Source organism: Trypanosoma melophagium (genome assembly GCF_022059095.1).
Source record: "Trypanosoma melophagium isolate St. Kilda chromosome Unknown ctg24segment1, whole genome shotgun sequence".
NCBI classification, from domain to species: Eukaryota; Euglenozoa; class Kinetoplastea; order Trypanosomatida; family Trypanosomatidae; genus Trypanosoma; species Trypanosoma melophagium.
Genome location: NW_027125155.1, coordinates 262,677 through 279,039, shown reverse-complemented (window position 1 = coordinate 279,039; position 16,363 = coordinate 262,677). Strand labels below are relative to the sequence as shown.

Here is a 16,363-nt window from a genome sequence, read left to right as displayed (position 1 = left end):
AAGAAAGAGAAATACTTCCCAAGATAGAGAAATCATTGTCTTGCCACTTATAAATATTACTGACGGAAAAGAAGAACTCTTGGCATCAAAAAAAAAAAACCGCAAAAACCTGAAAAAAAAAGAAGATTGTTACTACCTTTCAATGAAAACGATGAAATGGAGATAATAACCACTCTTGCTAGGAGAAAAAAGCAAAACAAAAAAAATTCCTAGCTATTAGCACATACATATCCAAGAGACAGAAAAATAAAAAAAAACCAAAAGAGCTGTTAAGTATTTCACACAGATCCGAGCTCTTCTGCCCATTTTTCAAATTCTTTAAGTGAACTTTGCAAAACTGATGGCTGAATTTTTTTAACTGCTTCTTCAAAATCTTTCATTGTAACAGCAGATACAACCATTTTGCCATTTTCTTTCATTGCCGCAATTTCTGCTGGGGAACGATCAGCAATTAAACGACGCATAGGCATCATAGCTGCATCACGAACCAACAAATTAATATCAGCTCCACTAAACCCTTCTGTATATTTGCTTCCTATTAACTTTAAATCAACATCAGTATCCAATGTCATGGAAGCAGTCTGTTTATTCAAAATATCAATTCGACCTTCTACATCAGGCAAAGGAATATAAATACGTTTTTCCAAGCGACGTCGCATGGCTTCATCCAAGTCCCAAGGACGGTTTGTAGTTGCAAGTACCATAACTCTTTTATCACTTTCTGCACATAATCCATCAATTTGTTGAAGCATTTCACTTTTTACACGTCTACTAGCCTCATGTTCATTTCCACCACGTGATGACATAAGAGCATCCACTTCATCAAAAAATACTGTCGAAGGGGCGTAGTGACGTGCCAATTGAAATAATGTTCGAACCATTTTTTCGCTTTCTCCAAAATATCTGCTGATAAGAGTTGATGAACTCATATTAAAAAACGTTGTTTTTGCGCTGGTAGCCACAGCTCGAGCAAGCATGGTTTTTCCAGTTCCTGGAGGTCCAAATAAAAGAACCCCTTTCCATGGTTGAACAATTCCTGTAAATAATTCTGGTACTAAAAGTGGAAGAATAACAGCTTCTTTTAATAAACGTTTTGCTTCAGGAATACCTGATATATCATCCCATTGAACATTTGGAGAATGTTCAATTATTTCTGCCTCAATACGTTCAGCAAATTCAGCATTTATACTTGGAGGTAGACTGTTATCAATTGAAATATTTGGTTTTTCTTTAGAAATACTTTTTCTCTTACTTGAAGATTTTGTTCCTGAAGAAGCAAAACGATTTTCAATTATAGGAGATCTTCCAGAGGGAGAATAACCTTCTTCTTCCAAACATTTTTGACCCCTTTTTACGGGATCACTTTTTTTAGGAGATACTGTAAGATTATGCATTCGACCATATAAACGATTTACTGGCGGTTTATCACCTTCAGCAACTGCAATATCTCGAACCAAAATTTTACCACCTGTTGAAAGAAGAATTGGAAGAGATTCACCCAAATGAACCCCTGGAATTTCAATAACTGGAAAAATAACTTCTCCATTAAGAGAAAGGCTCATAGATTCTGAAGTAATCACTAGTGTAAGTGTTACACGATCTCTTATAAGGCGAATGGGTCTCATTGGTTCTAAACCTGATAAACGTTCAAAAGTTTCATATTCTGTTATACGCCATCGTTCAACAGAGATAAAAACTCCTCCTGAAGAATCAAAATGAACTAATACCAAAGAAAAACCATGCATTTCTTCTCCTGCAGCTGGTGTTACTCCCATTCCAAACATAGCATAATGTCCTGGAGAAACCAAATTTTGTACTTGTGCAGTAAAACATGCAACATTTTGAGTTTGCGGTAGAGGAGCAACAGTCCGAAGTAATAATAAATCAGTGCAATGAATTTTTACGGTTTGTTCATTGTGCACCTCTGCACCTATAAAAACCAAATTTGAACCCAATGTATTTTGCCGTTGAATTCGACCACCTGAACACATTTGTGTCCATCCAGGAACGCGATCACTTGGCTGTTGAAGTTGTACAGGTGTATTTTCTGGAGTACTGTCTTCATCCAATGGACATACCCATTCAGAACGAGTAGGTGATCGACGATACTGTGAAAACCCAATAGTACCCACAGTTTTTGCCTGTAATGAGCGTGGGGGTGTTGGCATAATACCTTCACGTAATAAAGCGTTGCGTTTACCGTTCCTAGGCCCGGTTAAAGGAAAAGAACGATTTATTGGTGAACCAAATGGCGGAAACTGCGATACGCGTTGAGTGTTTGATCTGTGACTAATTGCTCGTTGACTAATTGTTCGTTGACTTTTTAGAGAAGAGTAAATGGCCTGTTGTAACCCAATATCTTCATCCATTTCTTTAATATATTTTTGTGGTTAATATTTGGAAATACAAAAAAAAAGAAACAAATACGTGTATTTTTTTTTTTTTTGTACGTGAAGTTGTGTACAAAAATAGATTTAAAGATATAGTTATAAATATGAATAAACAATCTTCAATAATATATATATATATATATATATATTCCAAAAAAAAAGCGAAGAAAAAAAGAAAGACGAGAACAAAAAAAAAACACAATCAATAAACGGGATACAAGAACTCAAAGCTGTACTACAAAAAAATAAAAAGAAATAAATAAAAACAAAGAAGCAAAAAAAAAGCATATCCCTGAGATTTTCCGCGGCCAGAAAAGAAAAACAAACAAAAAATATATACCGAAAAACACACGGAAAAACAAAAAATGGCGCGGGAACGAACGTCTCACCACAAAAAAAAAATATATAAAGATAAGAAAACCGGCGGAAACCGAAGCCCACGACAAACCCACCCCAACCCCCTTGTTTTTTTTTCATCAGAGGGCCCCCGCTAAAACACCGCGCGGCGGCGGCGCAACCCCCAAAGAAAAGGAAAGGAAGAGGGGGCAGGCGCGGGGCCGTCCTTCCGCCGGGTTTGGCCCGGCTGGGGCAAGAAACAAAAACCACCGCGGGGTCGTCTCGGGCCCCGCCTTTGCCCGCCCCTTAAGCCCGAGGAAGGAGCGGCCTTGCGCCGCGCCCAACGGGCGGAAAAAAAAAACGCCCGGGCTCCCCGCCGCCAACCGGCGCAAAACCCGCCAGGGCGAGCGAGGGAAGGCACCGGACAAACCCCCGGGAACGCCGGGGCGGAAGCCAAAGACGAAGCGTTCCCCCCTTCTCCCAACCCCCGGTGCGGGGATTTCGCCGGCCGGAGGGAGGACAAAAAACGAGCGAAACCCAGCCGGCGAAAATCCCAACCCCTTTTTCCGAAGAAGGGGCGGGGGGAAACCAGGCCGCGCCGGCCCTTCGTTTTTTTTTTTTCCGCGGTCGCTTTTCCCCTCCCTTTGGGCCCGGCCATGGGGGAAAACGCCGAGCGAGGCGAACGGAGCGGGGCCACGGCCTGCAAGGGGGGCGCCCCCAACCCGAACTTGGGAAAAATAAAAAGAAACGACGAAAAAAAAAAACACAACAATAGCAATAATAATAACAACAATAATAATAGGCAATAATGATAATAATAATAATAATAAGAATAAGGAAAGAAACCCTTGAAACGCCGAAAAAAAAACCTTGCCCGGCGTTCCCCAGCAATATAAATATATATAAAACGATCGGAACACAATTAACGATGGCCAGCAAAACTCCGCTAAAGCAAGATGATCCCGTCTTCTCCGTACGCTCTGGGGGATAGGAATTCCATGCCCACAAAGGTTTGTATGCAATTTCAAATGCCCCTCACCCCCACCCTCCCACTACTCCTGCCCCACTTTTTCTTTTTCACAAACATTCTTGAGTTGAGTAAACTCACTTTTTTCTTTTTTTTTATGCTTACCAATTGACCATCTGCAAAATCATAGCTGACTCACTCTTTATTTGCGCTCCTTCTTTCTTTTTGCTTCTTTTTTTTTATTGTTTTTTTTTTTTCTCGTTCCTTTATTTCATGAGACCGGCGGATCCCAGGAACACGATGCCAAGAATCCAATCGGCCAAGGTAAAGGGTAATAGCAATATATTAATTGGAAAAGGCAGTGAAAACCCAATATACGCTTGCCAAAGAAATCCCACCACTGTGAGAAAAGTGATAAGTGTCTTTATTTGAGGACTCTCAATTGTTAATGCAGTATTTTTCTTTTCTTTTCCATCGGCAAGGGCTAATTGGTTTCTGAGAGCGAGACCATTATCAACAATCATATTAGCACCTCGAGCAGCGCAATACGCTGCAAGAGCGTACTTTTGAAATAATGCTGTAATAAACATGCAGATAAAGCTTAATATAGCGCTTGAAATAGTTCCAGCCAATTTCTTTTGATCCGGAGGAAGATTATCTTCAAGAAACCTCTCCAAATGAGAAAATTGTTTAATGATATTGGCGATAGAACAACCAAACGCCAAGGCAGCAGACATTTTATCATGAAGAGCAGCTTTAATAGCAAGAAAAGCGAGGATCAACGCATTAACAGCTTCTTTCACAGCAGCAGTATCAACAGAATTTAAAAATACTTTTAATTTACGAGAAAAAAGTTCATTGCGTGGAATTTCCTGAACATCTGGAATACCATTATTGTCAGCATCCACCATATCATCTCTTTTGCTCGCACTTCGGGCTGCAAGATAATTTTCATAGAGTATATAAACGTTCTTCTTTATGCGTTCCCAGCTGGTAAGATTCAACACCTCCACCAATGTTATAAATACAGGGAAACAACCACCAAAGAAACAAATAGCAAATCCCAAAAGGGTAGGGAAAAGTTGGGAGAATCGTTGTTGTTGTACCGTAGTGGAAACTGTTAGAATTTTTTCATAGATCTTTTCTCCCATAGGGTATACGTTATCCATTAGATCCATTCCTTTTTCTGCAACATTGCTTGCAAGTTGAATTTGTGAATTGCGGTGTGGGTACTTCTTCTCCATTGTGGAGAAGAGCTCTTTTAGCAGCGGACTCTTCTTTTCAACCTTTGGTATCTCAATGTATTTTTTATTTTTTTAAGAATATGTAAAAAATATATATTTTTTTATTGGTAAGTATTTGCAGATATTGATACGGGGGTGTATTTCCAGACTTGTGTAAATACTTCTATGTAAATATGTTTTATTTTGTTTTTCTTTTTGTTTTCTCTCTTTTTCCCTTTGTCTCCCTGAAGAATTTCTCTTTGGTTCTTCCCTTTCTTCTCACTTATAGAAAAGAGAAAAAAAAAAGAAAAAAAAAAGCAAAAGAAAAACAGTATTACAATATGACTTTTTTTTTCTCGGGGGGCAAGAGATTTCTCATTTTACCGTTTCTTTTTTTTTTTTTTTACAACAAGAGCAACGATTGAATCCTCAACACTACAGTCGGAACTGAAGTCCCTTCGAGTCGTACAGTAGAATGTTCGGTAAACTATGTTTTAAATGATATTGACCTATTCTACTTTTCTTCATATCTTTTACTGCTTTAACAAAGTAATCGGTTCTATGAGTTGGTACCACAATACCCACAGCAACTAAATCCCACATTCCTAGTGGATCCATAACTCTACGCATTACATGATACATCTGCACATGAATAGGAATAAAAGCATCTACTCGAAAGAACTCCATCATCATCATCATTGTCGTCGTTTCCTCATTTATGCTGTCTTTGGGAATATGAACAGGTACAGGAAGTGGTGCTAATGTGCCTATAAGAGGAAAAAAAACCTGAGATTCATCATATTCTTTCTCAGTAGTATTATGAAGATGCGAAATGGGAGCTGAACCAGCTGCAGAGACTTGACCACGTTCTGAAACAGCATTTAAATAAGTTTGCCACGCAACTTTCCAACTTTCGTGTTGTAGGAGTGGATGTTCTGTTGAGAATCCACAAGGACGTAGTAACGTTTTCATAGATGTATGAATACGATTTTCTGTATACACTTGTGAGAATTGTTGTTTTTGTGGATATTCTCCTTTTTGTTTAAATCGGTGTTCCATTAACGTGTGTAATTCTTCATGCAGGGATGAACACACGGTGTGATAAATGTACGGTAATGTTACAGTGCAGCTACTGCCAATATCAATAAGAAGAGGACATACAAGTCGGCGTTGCGACAAGGTCATACACTCTCGCTGCTCATACGTTTATTTACTTTTTATTTATTTATTTACTTTATTCTCTTTCGGCTTTTCCTCCTCCTCTAAGAGGGATGGGGAATTAGAAAAAAAAAGCAAAAAAAAAAATAATAATAATAATTAACAGAAAACACAACATAGCCTCTCTCTCTCTCTCTCTCTGGATAGACAAAAATCCATACGGCTATGCCATTATATAAAGATTGCCTCTTCCCATTATAAATTATACAAAGACACATACACAAACACACACCAGTAGATTAAAAAAGGTAATGATAATGATAGAAAAAGAGAGAAAGAAACGCCCAACAGGAAAAGAATATAACGTCCATATTCCCTAATCAACCAAGTGTTCCAACTCCTCTGCTGTTAGTGGTGTAGTGATGGTAGCAACAATGGGTTTCACAACATTCAGAAACTCTTCCACATTAACGCTTACTTTACAATCAACATGACCGCCACCCATCCAAAAAACAGGAGGCGCAAGTTGTGTAATGCGATCACTTAAAATAACAGGAATTTCAGTTGTTGTCCCAAATGGGGCTACGGCTCCATGTGAGAATCCCGTCAACTGCAGGGCCACTTCAGGATCTGCAAGACGAAAGTTAAACTTCTTCTTTCCCAATCCCTCATTCATATCTTTTACACGACGCATGACAAACTCGGCATCAAACTTCTCCGTGTAGGGGTAGACAATAATGTAGTAGCGGGAGTTTTCACGATGACTGCAGTCTGTGTGAATGCAGTGTGTGTTCTCCAGTACAATAGACTTGCATAGATGTTGAATAGAATGGGCCCCGAGAATATCACGACGCCACTGTAGTGAGTGTTCGTAGTAATCCGATGGAACCCAGCGGAAGACGGCACTGTAGAGATGATGTGTCAAACACCACTGTCGTAGTGCCGCTACTTGTGGAGTATCCCGCTCACACGGCTGCAGTTCTTTCAATTCAGATGGATCACGATATCGTGAGGTGGCTACTGCTGCTGCTGCTGTATTATTATTATTATTATTATTATTATTATTATTAGTAGTAGTAGTAGTAGTAGTAGTAGTACGTTTTAATAATTGGCGCAGCTCTTCAATGCTCTTCTCGATAGATGTATACCTTGAGAGAAGGGATGCAAGTCGTGTTTCAACACTTGTTGACATTATCCTTTTCTTTTTTTTTTTTGATTATTTGTCGTGTTTTATTTATTTATTTTGTAGTAGTAATAGTAGTAGTTACCTTTTGTTTTTGCTTCTCTTCCGATTGGTACTATTGACGTTTCCCCTTTCTATTGACTACCAAAGAGTTGAAGAGATCGAGTGCAATAATAATGATGCACACCGGAAGTTGAGTAGACCAGTTATTCATTTTTATACGCTATATATGGGAGAGTAAAGAACAACAAACAATGATTAAATATAATGCACACAATCTTGCAATAAACAATCATAAAAAACAACAACAAGAAATAAGAACCATAACAATAAGGACCCTTCCAGGGAAATACAATATATATATATATATATATATATATATATATATATATGATCAACACACACTAACACACCAAAAAGAAAAAAATAAACATAACCATAATCATAATCATAAGGTGTACCCCTTATCCATGTATTACGGTGTTAGACGTTTCGGATCTCGTGGAAAGAGTGAGACTTGACGAATATCTTTTGCCCCAACTAAAAAAAGTACAATCCGCTCTAATCCCAGTCCAAACCCACCGTGAGGCCACGCACCATATCGAAACGCATCCACATAGTCTTTCATATCCGCTGCATCCTTTCCCTGTTGTGTGATTTGCTGCAATAGCAATATCGGATCATGTACACGCTGAGCCCCGCTGCAGACTTCCTCACCACGAATGTACATATCAAAACTACACGTTACCCCTTCTTTACATGGATGCGGCATCGTATAGAATGGCCGTGCACTGCTTGGGAATTGATCGACAATGTACACATCCACACCATAACGTTCCCACACCAATTCTCCTAAACGACGTTCCTGCGTTAGTGTAAAGTCTGTTATCGACGGTGTACATTCACCGTGATCGTGTAAGAGTTGTACGGCATCGTCAAAGGCGAGGCGTAATACTTTACACGGTCCACTGCCAATACGTGCGTGATAGATATCTAACGGCGAACTAGCAGTTCCCGCCATTGTTGTTGTTGTTGTTGTTGTTGTTGTTGTTGTTGTTCTTGTGCCATCGTCTACGGTTAAAGCATAGGCGGCTATCGTTTCTGTGGAAACTTCACAAATAATCGGAGAACTCACATGACGTCGTGATTTAGTTTGTTCTTTTTTTTCTTCCTTGTTAATACTCGTATTGTTGTTGTTGTTATTTATATTATCACCGGCATCTAGTTTGGCTAGTGATTCCTGCAACTGCTGCAGTAATGCGGTGTGTTCGGTTTGCATGTGATTAATCATACCACACATCGTGGCCTCCAACACATCCAACACTTCCGTGTAGTCGTGTTTAATAACAAACTCCGCATCTAAACCAATAAACTCTGTGAGATGTCGGTGAGTGAGACTCTTCTCCGCTCGAAATACCGGACCAATTTCAAATACCCGCATTACATCACCCATGATAGACATTTGTTTATACAACTGTGGGGATTGGGCAAGATAGGCAGATTGACCAAAGTAGTCTAATCCAAACACCGCACTGCCGCCTTCGGAGGCGGTTCCGATAAGTTTCGGTGTGTGAATTTCTACAAAATCACGTGAGAGGAGTTCATGGCGAAAGCTTTGAGACAGAATAGATACAATACGCATCATGGATGCCGTAAGAGGTGTACGCATATCAATAGTTCTATGATTCAGTCGTGTATCCAGCTTTGTATTGTAATCTCTTAATGGAAAAGGAAGAGGCGTTGCGGCTCGACTGAGAAGTTGAATATGTTCAGCGTAAATTTCATAGTTTGCACAACTGGTAGATGTTATTGGTCGATCTGCACGTTTAATTATACCCGTTACTTCTATAATAGACTCTGGTGTGATGGCCTTTACGGTCGATACAAGAGATTCCCCGGTAGCCACTACTTGTATAGAGTGAAATGGTGGTTGACGAAGGTGTAAAAAGGCCAATTTCCCACGAATACGTGAGGCTTCCATACGTCCACGCATTACTACAGTTTTCTCATTACTACACTGAATAGAGGCGATGTTTACTCCCGTGATTGATGAAGAACAAGAACACTTCTTCTTCTTCTCATTACTATTTATAATAGTACTCCTAGTATTAGTATTACTGTTATCAATAGTACTAGTAGTGCTGTGATAGCGGAGCAAAGCGAGAATTTGAAAGCTTTGGGGTTGTAGACGTCTCATAATTCCATACCGGTTCATTCACTGTAAAATAGAACAAGGAATACTAATAATAATAAGTAATTATAATAATAAAAGAATAGGATTGTGATTATAGTTCCAGAAATTTATTATTATATGTACTACTTTGAAAAAACACACAATTACACAAAAGTGTCCTTGCCTTGACGGGAATGAACTACTTGTATAAATAATAAAAAGAAAGTAATACAAAAAAAACACAAGTAAAAATAAATAAGTTCGCAATAACAGTATGTCAAAAAAAAATTTTTTCTCAAATGCACAAAATTGCGACACAGTGAGTCGTTTATTATTAATCAGAAATAAACAAGACCCCCCACAAAAAACCACTTTTAAAAATATCCCTTACCTCAACCCAACCCCATCTCTCAAGAGAAATAGAGAAAAATGAAATTAAATACACATACATGTATACATGTACATAAATATTATATATATATATATATATATATATATATATATATATATATATATATACAAATCCCATTTTTACAAAGCCAAAGAATATCTGTGTGAAGAATCAGAGCTATCCAATACCTCACTAACTTGGGGAATAGTTGAAATACCCGAGGCAGAGGAAAATCTTGGTATAACATCAGCACTGTTATCATTATTATCACTATTCTTATCAATATGGTTAATATCTTCATCCTTCCTTTTTCTCTTTACTGCCCTTACTTTCGTCTGGCTACCACTTTCACTGCTGTTATCATTATCATTAGTAGTAGTAGTAGTAGTAGTAGTAGTGGTAGTAGTACTAACGATCTCACTTCCCTCGACATTATTATTATTATTATTATTATTATTATTATTATTATTATTATTATTATTATTATTATTATTATTATTATTATTATTATTGTCATCATCACATATCCCTTTTCTAGTACAAGAAGCATCATTACTTTCATCCCATCTTTCTCCTTCTCCATTCATTAACGGCAGTAATTCCTTCGCAAGATCAAGCGCCGGCTGAAAAAACCCCACATGAGCCGCGAGACGTAATCCATAGTGATCCACCTGTGAAGGTCCAGGTAATAAACGATATTCAAATCGTAAAGCACATGTCGTCTTCGTCCCTGTACTTTTCATCATTGTTGTTGTTGTTGTTATAGGATCATCCTTCTCTGTAGATATGGCGAGATGGACATTCCGCACCGCCCCACCACTGCGCAGTGCGAGTCGAGTGAGTCTACTAAAGTGTGTGACGAATACACTTCGACATCGTGTGGCGACCAGAAACTCCACGGTGGCCCACGCCAATGCAATTCCCTCCCGCACAGCCGTACGGCGGCCGAGTTCATCTATTAAGACAACACTCGCTGGTGTGGTGTGTTGACAGACATGTGCCAACTCTCGCATTTCCCGGGCAAACGCGGATGTCATCGCATCATCCAAGTCATCGCATAACATGTGTGCAATAAGTCGATCGCATGGCTGTAGAGCGGCGGATGTGGCGGGGACGAGACAACCACATTGGGCAAGTGTGATTAATTGGCCTACTTGACGAAGGAGGGTTGTTTTACCGGCGGCATTAGGGCCTGTGAGTAGTAATACACTTACCCCACTCTTCGCCTCCCAACAAATCGTATTTGCTGTTGATCCTGTTGATAACGTCATTCCACCCGGGTGTCGTGCTTCTGTAAAGTGTGTCCCAGTACAAATACGCAATAGTTTATCGGGTTTAAGTAATTTTGGTCGTGTACAGACGTTTAATCTACTATACATAGCGAAAGCCACTAAAAGATCTAACATAGCCACACCATCACAGACCGCCTGTAATTTCCCTAATCGTTGTCGGAGATAATCCACAAGAAAACGTACAAGACTGTCTTGTGTTTGTAGAATTTCAGTTACAGCTTCATCGGCGTTACGGCGAAAAATAAGCATTTCTTTTGTGGTACACGTCACACGTCTACCACGTACTTGATGTTTTGTAATACTATGAAGATTATCTTTATTCATTCCTTCTTCTTGTGTTTGTTGTTGTTGAGAAGTATATCCAGTTCGCATAAAACCTGTATTACTGTTTGTAAACATTATACTCGGATCGACAGGTTCATTATATAATGGTGTCATCGTATACATACAAGCCCCATGATTACCATTTATATTTTCCTTTTCTGTCTCCTTTTCTACTTGTTCCTTCTGTGTTTCCATCATCATCATCATACGACTACTGTGATATAATGCATAGTGATTTCCACCAGAATACTTTTGTAGAAACACAGAATCCGGGGCATTACATTCGTGTCGAGCATCGTATGAAAAATGATATCCCCGTACACTATCGTGTACCACACGTAATGATCCCACATTATATTGTTGTTTCAATTCCTCCGCGTAGGCAAACATTGCCTCAACAGCTTGACTATATTGATATCGAGCCGCATCTAATGTACCACTGAGATTTGGTTTTACTGCAAAACATTGTTGTACTTGAAGTACGGCACCACCCGGTCGTCTGCCTCGTTGTGTAGCACTTGTACCAATAAATGGATGTCCATTTTGTTCTGTCACCCGCACAACACTCTCATCTAAATAAAGTGATATTTCTGTATGTATTTCCTCCATACGACATACCGTTAATGTTTCAAGAAGTTTACGAAGAAGTGTGGTGCCTCCTCCACTACTACTACTACTACTACTACTACTCGGATGTTTGACACTTTTATGATAACTCTGTTTAGGGTATGTGTGATGATTATTGGGGGATCCATCATATCGGCGACGTTTCTGTTGAGGTTGCTCCTCACAAGGAAACCCGTCATATATTCCCTTATTATTATTATTATTATTATTATTATTATTATTATTATTATTATTATTATTATTATTATTATTATTATTATTATTCTCATCACTGGAGTCGTATGGAGAAGCACTAGAACCCTTCGCTTCATGTTTATCCCGTTCCTCTGCCTCATCCCCCAACACGGCACGTAGTGTGTGAGAGAGTTGTATAATACCACCAAGTAATTTCCATAATGCCACAACAGACTCAATGTGATGCTGCATAGATTTCACAGTTTGCACTTTAGGTTCCTGCGAGAAGGTGGAGATAACACGTTCAATGTCGTCACCGCCAAGAGAACGTAGAGAACAGCGAAGAGCGGTGAGGGCCTCTTCGTGGTGTAAGAGCCACTCCACGCTATCATAGCGTAGTTCAATACTAACAGCATCTCGTAATGGCTGCAGTACAGTAGAGCGTAAAAGACGTCTGCCGACGTTTGTTATTGTGTGATTTAACGCATCCACTAGCGGTAGTTGTGGTGCACTTTCTCTATGTTCTCTTGAGGAACGAAATAAGGTTTTACGTGCCGTTCGTTTATTACTATTATTATTACTATTACTATTAGTACTACCACTACTATAACGATCTGTTGTACTTCCTGTAGCAATACCACTATTACCATTATAACCTTGTTCATGTTGTTGTTGTTGTAGCGATGCGATTCCTGCTCTTCCACGTAGTGAAGGCCCGGATGGAATGAGATGTAGTGCCCGTGCAGAGAGTCGTGATACCTCCATATAATTTTCTAATGCCAAGTACTGTACACGTACGGTGTGTGGGAGAAGTGTATAATTGTATGTTAACTCTACAAAGTCAATAAGGGCATTAGCAGCGGCGATGCAGAGATATCGATCAATATTACTCACTTCAGAACAGGCCTCATCGGTAGACATGAGTTCTAAGAGGCGATGGGCCCCGTGTGCCTCATCAAAGGAACGTCTTTGTACACCCGTAAATGTAATATCACGAAAGTGACGAAGTAGTGTTTGGACAAACTTGCCGTCTACAGCCGTTTCTGGTACTAATATCTCCACAGGATTACGAGAAAAAATAAAAGAAAGGGTTTTAGCGAAAGCCACACTATCGCCGTATTGTGTGATAATGATAGCTAGTGATGGAAGTTGACATAAAGCTACACCAACTTCATTAGCACTATTATCAATGAGTGCCATAATACATTCCCCGACATTGGGATTTGTACTGGAACGTTTTTCTGTAGAAAGTGTCGTTGTAGCTGTTCGGGTTCGAGTTTGTCCTAAAGAGTTTAGAAAAGCATTATTATTATTATTATTATTATTATTATTATTATTATTATTATTATTATTATTATTATTATTATTATGACGTAATCTAATGGGAGTTCGTGGATTCATGATACTGTGATTAAGTGGAAATGTTTCAGTAGTAAAATGGTTTTCACCAAAGGTAGGTGCTGCTACACCAGACCACAAATGTGATGTATGTGAATACTCTTGTTCTTCCTGTTCTTCTAAATCCAATTCTTGTTGTTCATCTGCTGGAAAACGAAATGCCCCTTCATTCTGTACTCGTGCCTGTTGATAACTGGTACAACCTGCAAGAGAAATAACCGGTGCGGAGTAGCGAACACCTGGTTTACGCAACTGCAATTGCAGAAGCGACGACGGGGCTCCACCACCGTGTTGTGTAAATGTATAAGCAGAAAAATCGGCCGTTGCGTTGTACTTGTTAAAAATAATAATATTAATAATGTCAATATCAACACTATCCTTCTCTTTATATATATATATATATCTGTGTATATAAATGTATGTATGCTTGTATGTCTAACTTTCTGTGTTATACGAAGAAAAGAAGAAGGGGAAATAGAAATAAAGAGATAGGAAAAGAAAAATAGAGAATAAGAAATAGGAAGAAAAAAAAATGTACGTATTTTGCAATACAGTTATCAGAGAAAAAAAAACAAAAAGAAGTACTCAAAACAATAAAAAAAAATAAAAATACACGTCGGAAAGTAATATATAATCACTGAATGTGTAATGAAAAATGAAGTGAGGGATGAAGGAAGAAGAAAAAAAGGAATAAGCTCTAGAAAGAAAAAAGCTCATAATAAATGGTAACACTAACAATAATACCCATACACTTTTCATATTTATCTTTCTTTCTGTTTTTCTTCTTTCATTTCACTGATAGACAGAATCCGCCAAAGCCTGAATCATGGCACATTCCCCTCATTATCAGCTGCAACTAGAAGAAAAGAAAAAAACGCAAAAAAAGGAAAAAAAACATCATTTATTCCTTCCTATCTTCATCCCTCTTTATTATTATTATTATTATTATTATTATTATTATTATTATTATTATTATTATTATTATTATTATTATTATTATTATTATTATTATTATTATTATTATTATTATTATTATTATTATTATTATTATTATTATTATTATTATTACTTCTTCTTTTCACTATTACTATCATTACTATTATTATTATCATTCCCCTGCATGGCGGTCATGTAGGCATCCCGGGCCGCCAGCAGTGGGGCCAATTGCGATACCCCGCCCAATGCCGTCAATATTAAATATAACGCCCACACCAGCGGCACAGCCCGGCAGGCCGCACAGACCCGCACGGCGATGCCCAACTCCGCACAGTGAATCAAACACGCCAGCAGCCAAATAACCCGCACGGCGTCCATCCCGCCAAAATAACGGCTGATGTAAAAGAGATGGCGGAGGAGATCGTCCTCGAGGAAGAGCCGCAGACTGAAGGCGTTATTATTATTATTATTATTATTATATCCCGATAATTCCCGCTCCGCCCGTAGGGCCAATACTGTAGGGGAGGGAAGGAGATCGGTGCCATCGGCGTTGACGGTGGTTCCCCATGCCAAATAGTTGAGAAGGAGAAATGCAATACATGTGGGAAGAAAGACCAGCCATGGTTTGCGATAGGGGAGTGTTGGGATTGGCTTTTTTTCTTTTTCAGCTGCTGTACTGACCATGTGGTTAACCTTTTTTTTTGTTTTGTTTGTTCTTTTTCTTATTTTGATCTTGATATACTGTAAATATATTTATATATGTATATATGGTGATAGCAATAAATAATAAATGTCAGAACCATCAAGTATTCGTAATAATAAAGAAAGAAAAAAGGGAAAAAAAGGAGTAGAGGATATTATATTTCTTTAAGATGAACAATAGTCATCATATGTTTTCTTCACAAGAGAAGAAACCCCTACAACCGTGTCTATATACATGTACACATATATAGGTTTATAATTCTTTTCTTTTTTTGTGTGTGTGTGTGTTTTGAGGTGATGTGAAGGAAGAAGAGAGTACAAGACTCTCAAAACCGAGAAACAAACAGACGAACAGATACACACATGACCAAAGACAAAAATATTATATAACCATCGTTATTAAAATCCATACATATATATATATATATATATATAGATATATAATGTGTATATTTACTATTGCACTGATTTTTTACGTAGAAGAAGTCGACGTGCCCTACGGATCACACTTCTCAGTGCCACTGCCGCATCCCCGTAAGAATCAACCGTTGCGAACATCACAACAGCCATAAGAAAGAATACTAATCGTATATGTGTTGCACGTCTATCTTTACGCCGTTCTTCTTCGCTCTTTGAACCATTATACACTGTGCGAAGTCGGCCGCCTACAGTCCAGAGAATACTCACCGCATTACAGCAGGCCTGCCAACGATCACGCCATATTCCCATTCACTCTTATACCTCTAATTATAATATATATATATACGTATATGTACTAATGGATTAATAAATAGGGAATAGGAATAACAAGGAGAGATATGAAGAAGAAAGAACGAAAGAATCTATTTACAAAAAAGAGAAATGTGTATTTCATGTAATAGAAACATATCATTGAGAGATAAACAAAACCTTTTCATTTCGCTTCGTACATACCGTTTTCTGTTTCTTCTCTTCTGTGTTCTCTTCGCTCTCTTAATTTTTTCCCCTTTTCTTCTGTTCCGCTTTACACTATATCATTCTTTTTCTTCCTTTCCTTTCCTCTCAGTTAAACACGAATACAACCAAGAAGAAGAAAAGATACCCAACAAG

General features: G+C 38.5%; 8 protein-coding genes across 8 annotated transcripts; all 8 read right to left on the bottom strand.

The window, feature by feature from the left end:
• Positions 1-278: 278 nt before the first annotated feature.
• LSM04_009736 (AAA ATPase) lies at positions 279-2,369 on the bottom strand (the record flags this gene model as incomplete). Its single annotated transcript, XM_067330001.1, has 1 exon — positions 279-2,369. One exon carries the CDS (start codon positions 2,367-2,369, stop codon positions 279-281), a length of 2,091 nt encoding a protein of 696 aa, XP_067191334.1.
• Positions 2,370-3,959: 1,590 nt separating this feature from the next.
• On the bottom strand, positions 3,960-4,937 carry LSM04_005054 (uncharacterized protein; the record flags this gene model as incomplete). The annotated part of the gene is made up of 1 exon (XM_067330000.1): positions 3,960-4,937. One exon carries the CDS (start codon positions 4,935-4,937, stop codon positions 3,960-3,962), a length of 978 nt encoding a protein of 325 aa, XP_067191204.1.
• A 414-nt stretch (positions 4,938-5,351) lies between these two features.
• On the bottom strand, positions 5,352-6,101 carry LSM04_006518 (uncharacterized protein; the record flags this gene model as incomplete). The annotated part of the gene is made up of 1 exon (XM_067329999.1): positions 5,352-6,101. One exon carries the CDS (start codon positions 6,099-6,101, stop codon positions 5,352-5,354), a length of 750 nt encoding a protein of 249 aa, XP_067191240.1.
• A 349-nt stretch (positions 6,102-6,450) lies between these two features.
• On the bottom strand, positions 6,451-7,266 carry LSM04_004095 (YbaK/aminoacyl-tRNA synthetase-associated domain; the record flags this gene model as incomplete). The annotated part of the gene is made up of 1 exon (XM_067329997.1): positions 6,451-7,266. One exon carries the CDS (start codon positions 7,264-7,266, stop codon positions 6,451-6,453), a length of 816 nt encoding a protein of 271 aa, XP_067191165.1.
• Positions 7,267-7,732: 466 nt separating this feature from the next.
• On the bottom strand, positions 7,733-9,472 carry LSM04_004765 (Aminoacyl-tRNA synthetase; the record flags this gene model as incomplete). Its single annotated transcript, XM_067329996.1, has 1 exon — positions 7,733-9,472. One exon carries the CDS (start codon positions 9,470-9,472, stop codon positions 7,733-7,735), a length of 1,740 nt encoding a protein of 579 aa, XP_067191191.1.
• Positions 9,473-9,961: 489 nt separating this feature from the next.
• LSM04_005210 (DNA mismatch repair protein MutS) lies at positions 9,962-13,438 on the bottom strand (the record flags this gene model as incomplete). Its single annotated transcript, XM_067329995.1, has 1 exon — positions 9,962-13,438. The coding sequence occupies one exon, from the start codon at positions 13,436-13,438 to the stop codon at positions 9,962-9,964; it is 3,477 nt and encodes a 1,158-aa protein (XP_067191212.1).
• Positions 13,439-14,701: 1,263 nt separating this feature from the next.
• Positions 14,702-15,256, bottom strand: LSM04_007064 (uncharacterized protein; the record flags this gene model as incomplete). The annotated part of the gene is made up of 1 exon (XM_067329994.1): positions 14,702-15,256. One exon carries the CDS (start codon positions 15,254-15,256, stop codon positions 14,702-14,704), a length of 555 nt encoding a protein of 184 aa, XP_067191258.1.
• A 474-nt stretch (positions 15,257-15,730) lies between these two features.
• Positions 15,731-16,003, bottom strand: LSM04_008439 (uncharacterized protein; the record flags this gene model as incomplete). Its single annotated transcript, XM_067329993.1, has 1 exon — positions 15,731-16,003. The coding sequence occupies one exon, from the start codon at positions 16,001-16,003 to the stop codon at positions 15,731-15,733; it is 273 nt and encodes a 90-aa protein (XP_067191295.1).
• Between the last annotated feature and the right edge of the window lie 360 nt (positions 16,004-16,363).